This window comes from Salvelinus namaycush, chromosome 39 (assembly GCF_016432855.1).
Source record: "Salvelinus namaycush isolate Seneca chromosome 39, SaNama_1.0, whole genome shotgun sequence".
Taxonomy (NCBI): Eukaryota; Metazoa; Chordata; class Actinopteri; order Salmoniformes; family Salmonidae; genus Salvelinus; species Salvelinus namaycush.
Window position 1 is genome coordinate 19,736,289 of NC_052345.1, and position 16,774 is coordinate 19,753,062.

Here is a 16,774-nt window from a genome sequence, read left to right on the forward strand (position 1 = left end):
TATGTCTTTATGTTAGTTGCTTGTGGCTGCACTTTCGTTCCATAGCTTCACGGTCGTTTGTTGTTTTTGTATAGTTTGTCGGTGTTCGTTTCGTGTTCGTCTTCAAATAAAAAGAAGATGTACTGTTATCCCGCTGCGCCTTGGTCCTCCTCTCTTCATTGTTACGACGATCGTGACAGAATCACCCACCAAAACCGGACCAAGCAGCGTGATACAAGGCAGCAGCAGCGATCGCAGGAATATTGGAATTGGGAGGAAATATTAGACGGCGGAGGACCCTGGGCACAACCAGGGGAATATCGCCGCCCCAAGGCAGAGCTGGAGGCAGCGAAAGCAGAGAGGCGCCGGTATGAGGAGCTAGCACGGCAGAGCGGCTGGCAACCCCAAACATTTCTTGGGGGGGGGGGAGCTCTTGGGGAGTGTAGCTGGGTCAAGTAGGAGACTTGAGCCAGCTCCCTGTGCTTACTGTGAGGAGCCGAAGATGGAACCAGAGCCAGTCGAGGTGCAATTGGAGGTGAGTAAGGGGAGTGAAGCTGAGACTGTGGATGAATTAATGGGGAAATTGGAGGAGAGAGAAATGAGGGATTTGCTGGTGTGGAGCATAAAGCACTGCATCCGCGTGAAGGAGTGTGTGCGGGATTTGATGTCACCTGAGTCAGCTCTCCATACTAGTCCTGAGGTGCGTGCTAGCAGGCTGGTGAAGACTGTGCCAGAACCACGCACCAGGCCTCCTGTGCGCCTCCCTAGCCCTACACGTTCTGTGCCAGCTCAGCGCACCAGCTCTCCTGTGGCAGCCCCACGCACCAGTTCTCCTGTGGCAGCCCCACGCACCAGTTCTCCCGTGGCAGCCCCTCGCACTCGTCCAGTGGTGAGTGTTCCCAGCCCAGTACCACCAGTGCCAATACCACGCACCAAGCCTCCTGTACGTCTCCAGAGCCCTGTACGCACTGTTCCTTCTCCCCGCACTCGCCCTGAGGTACGTGCCCTTGGCCCGGTACCACCAGTGCCGGTACCACGCACCTGGCCTATAGTGCGGCTTGAGAGTCCAGTGTGCACTGTTCCTGCTCCCCGAACTCGCCTAGTGGTGCGTGTCTCCAGTCCGGTACCACCAGTTCCGGCACCACGCACCAGGCCTACTGTACGCCTCAGCAGGTCAGAGTCGGCCGTCTACTCAGTGCCGCCTGCACTGCCCGTCTGCCCAACGCCGCCTGCGCTGCCCGTCTGCACAGCGCCGTCTGAGCTGTCCGCCTGCCCAGCGCCATCTGAGCTGTCCGCCTGCCCAGCGCCATCTGAGCTGCCTGCCTGCCCAGCGCCATCTGAGCTGCCTGCCTGCCCAGCGCCGTCTGAGCTGCCTGCCTGCCCAGCGCCGTCTGAGCTGTCTGCCTGCCCAGCGCCGTCAGGTAGCTCGGACGGTTCCGCCCGTCTGTCCCGAGCCGTCAGAGCCGCCCGTCTGTCCCGAGCCGTCAGAGCCGTCCGTCAGTCAGGAGCCGCCAGAACCGTCTGAGCTGCCTGCCTGCCCAGCGCCGTCTGAGCTGCCTGCCTGCCCAGCGCCGTCTGCGCCGCAGTTGAGGGCAGTATAGTTGCCGTACCAGGCGGTGATACAGCCTGACAGGATGCTCTCAATTGTACACCTGTAAAAGGTTGTGAGGGTTTTAGGTGCCCAGACAAATTTCTTCAGCCTCCTGAGGTTGCTGTTGCGCCTTCTACACCACACTGTCTGTGTTTGGTGGGCCATTTCAGTTTGTCAGTGATGTGTACGCCGAGGAACCTGAAGTTTTCCATCTTCTCCACTGCGGTCCCATCGATGTGGATAGGGGGGTGCTCCCTCTGCGGTTTCCTGAAGTCCACGATCATCTCCGTTGTTTTGTTGACGTTGGGCGAGAGGTTATTTTCCTGGCACCACACTCCCAGGGCCCTCACTTCCGCCCTGTAGGCTGTCTCATCATTGCTGGTAATCAGGCCTACTACTGTTGTGTCGTCTGCAAACTTAATGATTGAGGCTTGCGTGGCCACGCAGTCATGGGTGAACAGGAAGTACAGGAGAGGGCTGAGCACCCATCCCTGTGGGTATCAGCGACGTGGAGGTGTTTTATCCTACCTTCACCACCTGGGCGTGGCCCGTCAGGAAGTCCAGGACCCAGTTACACAGGGGTGGGTTCAGACCCAGGGCCTCAAGCTTAATGAAGAGCTTGGAGGGTACTATGGTGTTGAATGCTGAGCTATAGTCAATGAACAGCATTCTTACATAGGTATTCCTCTTGTCCAGATGGGCAGTGCGATGATGACGTGGATCTATTGGGGCGGTAATCAAATTGAAGTGGGTCAAGGGTGACAGTTAAGGTGGAGGTGATATGATCCTTGACTAGTCTCTCAAAGCACTTCGTGATGATGGAAGTGAGTGCTATTGGCGATAGTCATTTAGTTCAGTTACCTTTGCTTTACGGGCTCCCGAGAAGCGCAATGGTCTAAGGCACTGCATCTCAGTGCAAGAGGCGTCACTACAGTCCCTGGTTCGAATCCAGGCTGAACCACATCTGGCCGTGATTGGGAGTCCCATAGGGACCCACAGTTGGCCCAGCATCATCCAGGTTTGGCCTGGGTAGGCCGTCATTGTAAATAAGAATTTGTTCTTAACTGACTTGCCTAGTTAAATAAAAAATATTGTGTGTAGATTGATGAGGAACATTTTCTATTTAATCCATTTTAGAATATGGCTGTAAGGTAACAAAATGTGGAAAAGGTCAAGGGGTCTGAATACTTTCAGAATGCGCTGTAAACTAAAGTTAAAAAAATAAGTTAATTAAATACATTTAAAATGAACTTTATCTGAAAATAAAATATGATCCTCAACTGCGTTTCCCCTCCAGTCAGCAGACGGCGATGTGCGTCTTTCAGGCGATGCTGCCAGCGTGACGTATAATCTAGTGGACGGTTCTTCAGAAACAGCTCGTCAACCACCTCGGTAGCTTGCTAGCCAACATAGCCGAAAGATTCCAGCTATTTATACGCTTTCGGTGTATATTAGCTACTGTGTTTTAGACACACTTATGTCGTATCTAATTGTTAACCTATTTAATATTACGTTATTTTGTATTAGTCAGCTATAGTAGCTTTCTGGTTAAGTTAGCACTAGCCTAGTAGCTAATGATAGCTAGCTAGCTAACATCCCAGACCATGAGCTCACTAAACTACTCCCCTCCTGTTAAAGAAGAGGTCTGCTGGACGGAGAAAGAACCTCTGGGGCTGAACATTGTCGTGAAAGACGAGAAGGTAGAGGAGGTTGTCACAGTAAAACAAGAAGTCGAGGGTGAGGCTGTTACAGTGAAAGAAGAGGAAGATGCGTTCAGAGTGAAAGAGGAAGATGTTACAGTAAAAGAAGAGGAGGATGCCGTTTTTGGATTGAAGAAGGAAGGGGAGATGACTGTCACATTGAAAGATGAAGAGGAGGAGATAGGAGATCTGATTAACACCAGTAAGTACCGCCTTAAATTTGTTTTTAACTTTGGATATTCAGAGTTGGCTCGTCAATACCTCTTCAACGGAGGGCCCTGGGATGATGACTGATATGTCTAGAATCAGACGACGTAGAGAACAAGCTACCCCTTGTTTTCTCCGTTCCGTTTCCAAAAAGTGACTTAACATATATATTTGAGAAGGGTCTATCTGCTGACCGCAGACTGGGGGGCACTGCATGTAGTGATGATTTACTACACACCGTGCCCCCCAATAGTGCCATGTGAGAGTTGGGTTGGCTACACCAAAGATTATGGATATACTGACAAGACGTCTCTCCGCCCTAACAAGGGGAGTCGTTGTCCACAAAGCGGCACTGCGGGTTGTCTAGCTCCCGCCTATCCTTTCTTTGGATTGGTGGATACATCTTATTGTAATCTATTGTTTATATTCTATGAGGGTTGTTGACGTCCACCGCCTGTATTCAATGGAGAGAGATGCTAAGCCACTAGCATGAATATGCATAGCGATCTGGAGACAACTCCTATAGTGTTTTTATCAAAGTTGTCGGTATGTCACGTGTCCACATAACAACTTAAGCATTACGAAACTTCTGGTGGTTCAAGTAAACCTCACGTAGCAAATAAGCCATTCATTTTGTTGTTGACCAAGTTCGACTTTTTCCACATTGGGTTGATAATTGTTTCCACTTGGATACAACCTACTGTAGCCTACTGGCATGACCTAGAGAGATAAAACCTACTGTAACCTACTGACATGTCCTAGAGAGATACAACCTACTGTAGCCTACTGGCATGACCTAGAGAGATACAACCTACTGTAGCCTACTGGCATGACCTAGAGAGATACAACCTACTGTAGCCTACTGGCATGACCTAGAGAGATAAAACCTACTGTAACCTACTGACATGTCCTAGAGAGATACACCAATAACAGACAACTACTCTGGGACTCCCAATCACAGCTGGATGTGATACTGCCTGGATTCGAACCAGGGACTGTAGTGACGCCTCTTGCACTGAGATGCAGTGGCTTAGACCGCTGCGTCCGTGTGTGTGTTAACTATTTAGCTGTACTAGAATGCTTCAAAGGCAGCAAAACATTTTTATATCGGTTATCGGTTTTGTTTTTTGGGCATGGAAAATATTGGCCAATAATGTAATATCGGTGCATCCTATTATTCTAAAATTTATTATATTATACATTTTTTCGCCATCAATCTACACGCAATAAACCATAATGCCATCACAATACCCCATAATGCCAAAGCAAAAACAGGTTTAGATTTTTTGCAAATGTATTAAAACTATTCTCCATGATAACTAGTCTTAGTAATGTAAGATGTACGATCCCAGGATAACTAGTCTCAGAGTAATGTACGATCCCAGGATAACTATTCTCAGAGTAATGTTAGGTCCCAGGGTAACTGGTTTCAGAGTAATGTACGATCCCAGGATAACTAGTCTCAGAGTAATGTAAGTTTCAGATAGTTTAACCCATTACAGTCTAAGCCTTGTCTGAGGGGGAGGTTCTTCTAAGCTATATGGAATTGTTTTAAGGTTTAAACAACATGAAGGGCTTCCCCAGTATAGTACTGTTTTATACCAAGGATCATTTAGCTTTCTGATTTTGAATTTTAAGACTCCTTGAAGTATCAAAGTTAATTTATGTCAAATTATTAGGCCATACTGCTATACCCCATAGTAACACATTGGATAACATTCACAACATGGAACAACAGTAACCATAGTAACACATTGGATAACATTCACAACATGGAACAACAGTAACCATCGTAACACATTGGATAACATTCACAACATGGAACAACAGTAACCATAGTAACACATTGGATAGCATTCACAACATGGAACAACAGTAACCATAGTAACACATTGGATAACATTCATAACATGGAACAACAGTAACCATAGTAACATTGTTTCCCCCAGAACATCTAAATGAAGTTTGTTCTGAAGTGTCTGTCTTATATCTAAGAGATGTAAAAAATTATATCTATATATTTTCCATGTCTTTAACCCCCGTTTTTTGTCACTTAAGTCTTTCCACATTTTGTTACTTTACAGCCTTATTCTACAATGGATCTACACACAATACCCCATAATGGCAAAGGGAAAATAGGTTTGGAGAAAAAATGTCACATTTATTAAAAATAAAGAACAGAAATACCTTATTTACATAAGTATTCAGACCCTTTGCTATGAGACTTGAAATTGACCTTCGGTGCATCCTGTTTCCAATGATCATTGTTTGGATGTTTCTACAACTTGATTGGAGTCCACTTGTGGTAAATTCAATTGATTGGACATGATTTGTAAAGGCACATACCTGTCTGGCTACCACAGCATTTTGAAGCGATACGCCATCCCATCTGGTTTGCGCTTAGTGGGACTATCATTTGTTTTTCAACAGGACAATGACCCAACACACCTCCAGGCTGTGTAAGGGCTAGTTGACCAAAAAGGAGAGTGATGGACTGCTGGCCTTCACAATCACCTGACCTCAACCCAATTAAGATGGTTTGGGATGAGTTGGACCACAGAGTGATGGAAAAGCAGCTAAAAAGTGCTCAGCATATGTGGGAACTCCTTCAAGACTGTTGGAAAAGCATTCCAGGTGAAGCTGGTTGAGAGAATGCCAAGAGTGTGCAAAGCTGTCATCAAGGCAGCTTTGCACACTTTGAAAAATCTAAAATATATTTAGAATTGTTTACCACTTTTTTTGGTTACTACATGATTCCATATGTGTTATTTCATAGTTTTCATGTCTTCACGATTATTCTACAATGTAGAAAATGGTGAAGCAAATAATTATAACCCTTGAATGAGTAGGTGTGTCCAAACTGTTGACTGGTACTGTATATCTCATGAATGTTTTTACATTCAGTTACATGAAGTCACTTTCTTACCACTTCTTCCATAGTCAAACATGTAAGGAAAGATTTTTTTTATTAAAATGGATGCTGTCAAAAATGTATTAAACTCAAATGGATTTACCCAGCCTACAAAGCACTACAGCCACTCTGTGATGACCAGTTCTGCTGTTTTATTGAGGGATCTAGTCTAGATTAAATTTCATAGGAAGACAGTTTTATCATGTGGAGGTTTCATTTAGGTCTGTGTTTAATGACATACTATGTGTGTCTTTGCAAGGAGAGAAACCATACTCTCACTCTGACAGCGGGAAGAGTCCTTCAGGGGAACCAGACCCAGAGACGCCCAAACCAGCGAGACAACACCACTGCTCCCACTGTGAAAAGAGGTTTTGCTGGTTAGGGAACCTTAACTTCTTGCAACTATAGGGGGTGCTGTTTCGCATTAGCATAATTTTCTCTACAGATTAAACTGCCTAGTACTCAATTCTTGCTCGTACAATATGCATATTATTGTTATTATTGGATAGAAAACACTCTCTAGTTTCTATAGCCGTTTGAATTATGTCTCTGAGTGGAACAGAACTCATTCTACAGCACTTTTCCTTCCAGTGAGTGAGTTTTCAGAACTCTCGGCCTCTGGTTCCAGATCAGTTTTAAAGCCACTGTAAATCCTATGAGGATACAAACACTGCCCACGCCTTCCTCTAGATGTCAGTAAGTGGTGACAATTTGAATGGAGTCGATTGCGCAATCATTGGCTCTATAAATCACCAAATACCGGAAGTAGCGTTCCTTTGGACACTGCGCTCAACGCAAGAAGGATATCTGACTGGCCTTTTTCCAAGCCTTGGTTTAGCCAGTAATATAGCGTCGGTCATCTTTTTACTCGTTATAGGTGTTAGAAACATCATAAGGTAGTTAATTTAAACCGTTTTATAGCAATTTATATCCGTTTAGTGCGATTTTGAGGCATTGCTTTGTAATAGACTTTGAAGCTCCGGGCACGTTTCGGGGTCCCGGTCGTACGTTAGTGGGCATTTCGACGGACAAGTGGACATCTTTCGACCAAAAGAAGATTAGACCCAAGAAAGGATTCATTGTCCAAGATTCTGATGGGAGAACAGCTCATAGTAAGAACAATTTATGATGATAAATCGTGTTTCTGTCAAAATGTTAAACGCTTATGCCGCCATTTTGTTTGCTATAGCTTCGCTTGGCGCAACCTGTATTGAAAAGTAAGGATAATTTAAAAAATGTAATTCCGCGATTGTATTAAGAATTAAATTGTCTATCAATCGCTGTCCACCCTGTATTTTTTAGTCAAGTTTATGAGTATTTATGTATAAGACTAGATCACTGTCTAATATGGTGCACGACATTTTCTGACCAGCTGAGCTACTTTTGTCATTGTCTAACCATGATTTTGGTGGCTAAATATGCACATTTTCGAACAAACTCTATATGTATGTTGTAATATGATGTTACAGGAGTGTCATCTGAAGAATTCTGAGAAGGTTAGTGAAAAAATTAATATATTTTGGCGATGATAACGATATCGCTCTCTTTGGCTTGAATCAGTGCTCGGGTAACATTTGCATATGTGGTATGCTAATATAACGATTTATTGTGTTTTCGCCGTAAAACACTTAGAAAATCTGAAATGTTGTCTGAATTCACAAGATCTGTGTCTTTCCATTGCTATGTGCTGTGTATTTTTAAGAAATGTTTTATGATGAGTAAATTGGTAATACACGTTGCTCTCTGTAGTAATTCTAGGAGCTTTGGTGAGATTTGTGATGCTGGCTGCAATGGCAAACTATGATTTATACCTGAAATATGCACATTTTTCTAACAAAACCTATCCTATACCATAAATATGTTATCAGACTGTCATCTGATGAGGTTTTTTCTTGGTTAGTGGATATCAATATCTTAGTTTAGCCGAATTGGTGATAGCTACTGGTGTTGAGAGAAAATGGTGGACAAAGAAAAATGGTGATTTTTGCTAACGTGTTTAGCTAATAGATTTACATATTGGGTCTTCCCTGTAAAACATTTTAAAAATCTGAAATGGTGGCTTTATTCACAGGATCTGTATCTTTCATTAGGTGTCTTGGACTTGTGATTTAATGATATTTAGATGCTACTATTTAATTGTGACGCTATGCTAGCGATGCTAATCAGTGTGGGGGGGGGGTGCTCCCGGACCCGGGGTAGAGGCTCCTGAAAGGTTAAATACGGGATCTTGCGGTCTGACAGTTTTTTTGTATTCTGAAATGCACTCGAACTACATATCATTTAGCGGCTCCTTATGTTACGCTGGGAAAACAGTTTTCGTGGGCACAGAAATACTAAATAATTTCAGAGTTTGTTAAATCCAATGGTTTTTAACAGAGTCATCTTGTAATACAATGTGGCGTAGCATTAAGACGTGTTTGTTGTAAATATTATGTTTTTTTCATCTTTTTTTGTGTATATATTCCAAAATATTTCAATCTCTTTTTCCATTTTTAAATGAAATATACCTTCCGGCAACCCGCCTCACCCAATGTGATACGGATCTGCTATTTTTTAGACCTTATAGCTAGAACCTGCATCAGAAGCTAGCCATCAGAAGCTAACCAGCTAATTAGCTACTAGCTATTTAGTCATTGTTAGCCACTGCTAGCGGTCTTTACCTTTTTAGCTCAGACACCAGCCGCTTTTAGCCTGGATAATACCTGCCAGTCTGCACAGCGCAATATCAACCCTCAGCATATCGGACTGTTTTACTCCACTATATCACCGTATTCCTGCCGTAAGCTCTGGACCATTACACCGGATAATCGCAGCTAGCTGCTACCGAGTGGCCTAGCCCCGAAGCTAGCCTTGAGCCAGGCCTATCTTCCGGCCTGCTCAGTGGACCCTATGATCACTCGGCTACACAGCTGATGCCTCCCGGACTCTTCACTAACACGACTAGAAGCCACTACATCACCGGATTCCTGCCGTAAGCTCTGGACCTTTGCACCGGACGCACAGGATTGGCTATAGTGGCTAACGCCCTTGTCCCGAAGCTAGCATCAGTTAGCCTCGAGCCAGGTGCATCTCCCGGCTAGCAAACAAAAAAAATTATCCAGCTACATTTGGCCTGGACCCTTTGTCGACACGGAGGCCCGCCGATCCATCACGACTGGTCTGCTGATGTAATTCCTTCCGATGTGCCCTCAACTGGCCTTTGCCGGACGTAGGTGAAGCCCTTGTCCCGAAGCTAGCACCAGTTAGCCTCGAGCCAAGCGCATCTCCTGGCTAGCATAGTAAAGACTACCATATCGGCTTCCCTGGTTCATATATTGCTGTTCACTGGACCCTATAATCACTTGGCTACATAGCTGATGCCTGTTGGACTGTTCATTTACTCACAGTACTCAATTTTGTTTATTTTGTTTATCTGTCGTCCCCAGCCTTGACCTCAGGCCCTGTGTGTAGTTAACTGACCCTCTCTGCCCATTCATCGCCATTTTACCTGTTGTTGTCTTAGCTGACTAAGATGGTGAGGAAATTACTTTTAAAGAACAACCAGGCATCCTCTACTGATGGGATGAGGTCAATATCCTTCCAGGATACCCGGGCCCGGTCGATTAGAAAGGCCTGCTCGTGTCGTGGATAATCGTCTCAGAAATATAACACTCTTATAAGAACTTGTAAAATCAATAAAGACTTTTAATACAATGTATCACAAGCCGGGGTGATCCGCGGATCACACACCTTCCCAGAGCACTGGCTCTGTCTTATACACACACACACACACATGAGATCATGACATACTTTAATTAAATTACTTCTCCTAGGTCATCTGCCACTATTATCCTTCATTTCAGGCTTCCTGCTTGTTTACGCCCAATAACGCCTGTATCCGCTCTTGATTAGATTATAATGGAGGCAGGACCCTCTTGTCTCCTAAAATTAATATATGTCTATCTTACATTAAGCACTTATGGCCTTTACCCGAAGCACGTATGGCCTTTCCTCTCTATTTAATCTTCATAATTGTGTCCTGCACTTTCCATAAATGCACTTTAAAGCACGTATGGCTTCGGCCATTTTACTATCTGTTTTATCTTAGTTTCCTGTATTTACCAGAATGGCAAATGCACTTATGTCTGCCTTCTCCTGTTTATATTCTAATGTACACTTTTATGTCTGTCCCTAAATGTATCATTCACTCCCAAACTTGCAGAAGTGTTTTAGGGAGCGTTTGACAGTGATGAGGGGTGGTTGTTTGACCGCAGACTCGTAACGGATGCAGGCAATGTGGCAGTGATCACTGAGATCCTGATTGAAAACAGCAGAGGTCTATTTGGAGGGCAAGGTGGTCAGGATAATGTCTATGAGGGTGCCCATGTTTACGGATCGAGGGTTGTACCTGGTGGGTTCCTTTGATAATATGTGTGAGATTGAGGGCATCTAGCTTGGATTGTAGGATGGCCGGGGTGTTAATCATATCCCAGTTTAGGTCACCTAACAGAACGAACTCTGAAGATAGATGGGGGGGCAATCAATTCACATATGGTGTCCAGGGCACAGCTGGGAGCTGAGGGGGGTCTATAACAAGCGGCAACAGTGAGAGACTTATTTCTGGAGAGATACATTTTAACAATTAGAAGCTCGAACTGTTTGGGCATGGACCTGGAAAGTATGATAGAACTTTTTAGGCCATCTCTGCACTAGATTGCAACTCCTCCCTCTTTGGCAGTTCTATCTTGACGGATAATGTTGTAGTTGGGGATGAAAATTTCAGAATTTTTGGTGTCTTTCCAAAGCCAGGATTCAGACACGGCAAGGACATTAATGTAGGCGGAGTGTGCTAAAGCAGTGAGTAAAACAAACTTAGGGAGGAGGGTTCTGATGTTAACATGCATGAAACCAAGGCTTTTATGGTTACAGAAGTGAACAAATGAGAGCGCCTGGGGACACACAGGGCCTGGGTTAACCTCTACATCACCCGAGGAACAGAGGAGTAGGATGAGGGTACGGGTAAAGGCTATCAGAACTGGTCGTCTAGTGCGTTGGGAACAGAGAATAAAAGGAGCAGATTTCTGGGTGTGGTAGGATAGATTCAAGGCATAATGTACAGACAGGGGTATGGTAGGGTGCGGGTACAGTGGACGTAAACCTAAGCATTGAGTGACGATAAGAGAGGTTGCATCTCTGGAGGCATTAGTTATGCTAGGTGAGGTCAACGCATGTGTGGGAGTTGGCACAAATAAGTTCTCTGAGGCATGTTGAGTGGGACAATGAGTAAGACAAACAACAGTTAATAGATAAGCATGCCCCTTTCAAAAAATGTAGAACTAAGAACAGATATAGTCCTTGGTTCACTCCAGACCTGACTGCCCTCGACCAGCACAAAAACATCCTGTGGCATACTGCACTAGCATCGAATAGTCCCCACGATATGCAACTTTTCAGAGAAGCCAGGAACCAATACACACAGTCAGTTAGGAATGCAAAGGCTAGCTTTTTCAAACAGAAATTTGCATCCTGTAGCTCTAACTCCAAAAAGTTCTGGGACACTGTAAAGTCCATGGAGAATAAGAGCACCTCCTCCCAGTTGCCCACTGCGCTGAGGCTAGGAAACACTGTCACCACCGATAACTCCACGATAATTGAGTATTTCAATAAGCCTTTCTCTACGGCTGGCCATGCTTTCCTCCTGGCTACCCCAACGCCGGCCAACAGCTCCCCACCCCCCGCAGCTACTTTCCCAAGCCTCCCCAGCTTCTCCTTCACCCAAATCCAGATAGCTGATGTTCTGAAAGAGCTGCAAAACCTGGACCCGTACAAATCAGCTGGGCTAGACAATCTTGACCCTCGCTTTCTAAAATGATCTTCCGCCATTGTTGCAACCCCTAATACTAGTCTGTTCAACCTCTCTTTCGTATCTTCTGAGATTCCTAAAGATTGGAAAGCTTCCGCGGTCATCCCCCTCTTCAAAGGGGGTGACACTCCAGACCCAAACTGTTACAGACCTATATCCATCCTGCCTGCCTTTCTAAAGTCTTCAAAAGCTAAGTTAACAAACAGATCACTGACCATGTCGAATCCTACCGTACCTTCTCCGCTGTGCAATCCGGTTTCCGAGCTGGTCAAGGGTGCACCTCAGCCACGCTCAAGGTACTAAACGATATCATAACCGCCATCGATAAAAGACAGTACTGTGCAGCCGTCTTCATCGACCTAGCCAAGGCTTTCGACTCCGTCAATCACCGTATTCTTATCGGCAGACTCAACAGCCTTGGTTTCTCAAATGACTGCCTTGCCTGGTTCACCAACTACTTCTCAGACAGAGTTCAGTGTGTCAAATCGGAGGGCCTGTTGTCCGGACCTCTGGCAGTCTCTATGGAGGTACCACAGGGTTCAATTCTCGGACCGACTCTTTTCTCTGTATATACCAACAATGTTGCTCTTGCTGCGGGTGATTCCTTGATCCACCTCTACGCAGACGACACCATTCTGTATACATCTGGCCCTTTGGACACTGTGTTAACAAACCTCCAAATGAGCTTTAATGTCATACATCTCTCCTTCCGTGGCCTCCAACTGCTCTTAAACGCTAGTAAAACTTAATGCATGCTCTTCAACCGATCGCTGCCCGCATCCGCCCGACTAGCATCACTACTCTTTACGGTTCTGATTTAGAATATGTGGACAACTACAAATACCTAGGTGTCTGGTTAGACTGTAAACTCTCCTTCCAGACTCATATTAAGCATCTCCAATCCAAAATGAAATCTATTTCGCAACAAAGCCTCCTTCACTCACACTGCCAAACATACCCTCGTAAAACTGACTATCCTGCCGATCCTTGACTTCAGCGATGTAATTTACAAAATACCCTCCAACATTCTTCTCAGCAAACTGGATGTAGTCTATCACAGTGCCATCCGTTTTGTCACCAAAGCCCTTTATACCACCCACCACTGCGACCTGTATGCTCTCGCCGGCTGGCCCTCGCTACATATTCGTCGCTAAACCCACTGGCTCCAGGTCATCTATAAGTCTTTGCTAGGTAAAGCTCCGCCTTAACTCAGCTCACTGGTCACCATAGCAACACCCATCCATAGTATGGCCTGTTTATTGCCTTACCTCCTTACTCCATTTGCACACACCCTATATAGATGTTTCTATTGTGTTATTGACTGTACTTTTACGTTTGTTTATCCCACATGTGACTCTGTGTTGTTTTTTTGTCGCACTGCTTTGCTTTATCTTGGCCAGGTCGCAGTTGTGAATGAGAACTTGTTCTCAACTGGCCTACCTGGTTAAATAAAGGTGAAATAAAAAAATATATATAAGTCTTAGCTTTATTGACAACACCCAAATGGATACTGTCATTAATGCGGTTCTTCAATAATTACACATAATTCTTAATACTGTAGCTGTTTAGTTATAGTCACATGTTCAACTATCATCAGCTGATCCAGGAAATCATTTTCTGAATGCCAGTCAAATGACAAACATCACAACATAGGTATTTGTTGTTAGGTGAAGTTATGGGCAATTTGGCAAACAGTGTATAACCTCTCATTGTCAGGCTGATGGAAAAGCCAAAGAGCATTTTATTGGTTGTGTTTTTTAAGTACAAAGCGGTTGATTTGCTATGGTGACACAAACATATTAAACAGGACATTCAAACGAGCCTTACAATTATAATCCAAAGTAGTGTGAAAGGCACTCATTAGCAACCTGGAAATGGAGGTTACTCCCCTGAGTTTTCCCCCATTCACATTCAGAATACATTGTGAAAAACAAAAATTTTTGCTCACCATTTTTGTTCCAGGCAGATATAGTACATCCATAACTAGCAGTTTTCTCATTAGCAGGGAGGTATTTCTGCAATCAAATTGTGTGGGCATCGTCCTCGTGCCGCAATTTTATTAAACACAGAAAGGGGCCTATATTGGAGACCAAAAGTCGTCTGGCACACTGCTTAGTTTCAACAACATGAATAACTTATTTCTAGTCTACAATCTTAGATGTTACTACTAATGTGAAAACATGACAAAATATGACTATTCTTGCTCATTTTTAGACAACTGTCAAATAATCATTACATTCATTACAGACGTCAATTGTTGTACAACATCATGGCTACGCTGTTGGCATCACCTTTTACAATGGATTTTCGCTGTTGTGGGCCTTTAATCATCTGTCTGACTTTGTTGTTCACACAGGAGAGAGACGGGACTACCGTGGATCCTCTGGGGAGCCTCAACAACCTCATGATGCTGACAAGGCAGAGAAGAGTCTCTCCACATTAGAACACCTCAAGAAACACCAGCAGAGACCCACAGGGAAGAGAACTCACTGCTGCTCTGACTGTGGGAAGAGTTACTCAAGATATGATTCACTAAAACTACACCAGAGAATTCACACATGTGATAAATCTCACTGCTGCTCTGATTGTGGGAAATGTTGCAAATCTTCATCAGAACTTAAAATACACCTGAGAAATCACACGGGAGAGAAACCTTACTGCTGCTCTGATTGTGGGAAGAGTTTTACTCTGTCAACCAGCCTGATATCACACCAGAGAACACACACAGGAGAGAAGTCTTATAGCTGTACTCAATGTGGGAAGAGTTTTGTTCAATCTGGCGATCTGACAGTACACCAGAGAACACACACTGGAGAGAAACCTTATAGCTGTTATCAGTGTGGGAAGAGTTGTACTAAATCTAGCAATCTGATTGTTCATCAAAGAACACACACAGGAGAGAAACCTTATAGCTGTAATCAATGTGGGAAGAGTTTTGTTTCATCTAGTGTTCTGACAGTACACCAGAGAACACACACAGGAGAGAAACCTTTTAGCTGTACTCAATGTGGGAAGAGTTTTGTTCAATCTGGTGACCTGACAGTGCACCAGAGAACACACACAGGACATAAACCTTTTAGCTGTACTCAATGTGGGAAGAGTTTTGTTCAATCTGGCGATCTGATAGTACACCAGAGAACACACACAGGAGAGAAACCTTACAGCTGTGATCAATGTGGGAAAAGTTTTACTAAATCTAGCAGTCTGATTGTTCACCAAAGAACACACACAGGAGAGAAACCTTATAGCTGTAATCAATGTGGGAAAAGGTTTCCTCAGCTAAGCAACCTGATATCACACCAGAGAACACACACAGGAGAGAAATCGTATAGCTGTGATCAATGTGGGAAGAGTTTTACTCAGCTCAGCGGTCTGATATACCACCAGAGAACACACACAGGAGAGAAATCTTATAGTTGTACTCAATGTGGGAAAAGTTTTACTCATTCAACCAACCTGATATCACACCAGAGAACACATACAGGAGAGAAACCTTATAGCTGTGATCAATGTGGGAAGAGTTTTAGTCAGCTAAGAAATCTGACTCTACACCAGAGAACACACACAGGAGAGAAATCTTATAGCTGTGATCAATGTGGGAACTTTTTTTTAACATCTGGCCATCTGAAGATACACCAGAGAACACACACAGGAGAAAAACCTTTTTGCTGTACTCAATGTGGGAAGAGTTTTGTTCAATCTGGCGATCTGACCGTACACCAGAGAACACACACAGGGGAGAAACCTTATAGCTGTGATCAATGTGGGAAGAGTTTTACTAAATCCAGCCATCTGATTGTTCACCAAAGAACACACACAGGAGAAAAACCTTTTAGCTGTACTCAATGTGGGAAGAGTTTTGTTTCATCTAGCGGGCTGACAGTACACCAGAGAACACACACAGGAGAGAAATCTTCTAGCTGTGACCAGAGATAATCTGATAAAAGATCTCTGATCAAATATTAGAAAATACATACAAGAAGGAATTGTTTCATGATATCGATGAATTAATGTTACAATGTAGAACCCTAAACGTTTGTCCTCTGTTCTATTGATTTCAACATGATATAGATATTAGCCTCAGGGGGAAAATCCAGGCTCTGAATTGGAAGAGTACTATTTATGACATTTAACAGAAAGTGACTAACAAAAAAGAGTTGTTACACTTACCATGTTGGTGACCCACTGGAATCAAAATGCAACACTTCAAAATGTAGCTAGCTGTTTTCTACAAATTGTCCTCTAACCAGTGATGTACACACTATTCCCAGATTCCGTGTGGTTTTTGAGCTGTTAGTTTTAACAGGACGTGCAACCTCATCTCCCTCCTGTCACACAAATGATTTTGAAATTATATTTCCATAAAAGATATCTCCAATTTCCATGTTTTTTGTTGTGTTAGTTTCAACAGCACGTACAACCTGATTTCCCTCCTAATTGATATCAGTGATTTATTGCTACTTGTCAAAACAACAGCGTTTCTGGTGCTTGTGTCCAGTTCTAGAAGCGAGTGAGTTTTAGGAAGACGAGAGTTCTAGAAGCTA

General features: G+C 44.0%; 1 protein-coding gene across 1 annotated transcript; it reads left to right on the forward strand.

Moving 5' to 3' along the window:
- Positions 1 to 481: 481 nt before the first annotated feature.
- On the forward strand, positions 482 to 16,321 carry LOC120032744 (gastrula zinc finger protein XlCGF17.1-like). The gene is made up of 4 exons (XM_038978930.1): positions 482 to 654; positions 822 to 868; positions 14,845 to 15,356; positions 15,861 to 16,321. Exons 1-4 carry the CDS (start codon positions 482 to 484, stop codon positions 16,164 to 16,166), a joined length of 1,038 nt encoding a protein of 345 aa, XP_038834858.1. The 3' UTR covers positions 16,167 to 16,321.
- The last annotated feature ends 453 nt before the right edge of the window (positions 16,322 to 16,774 follow it).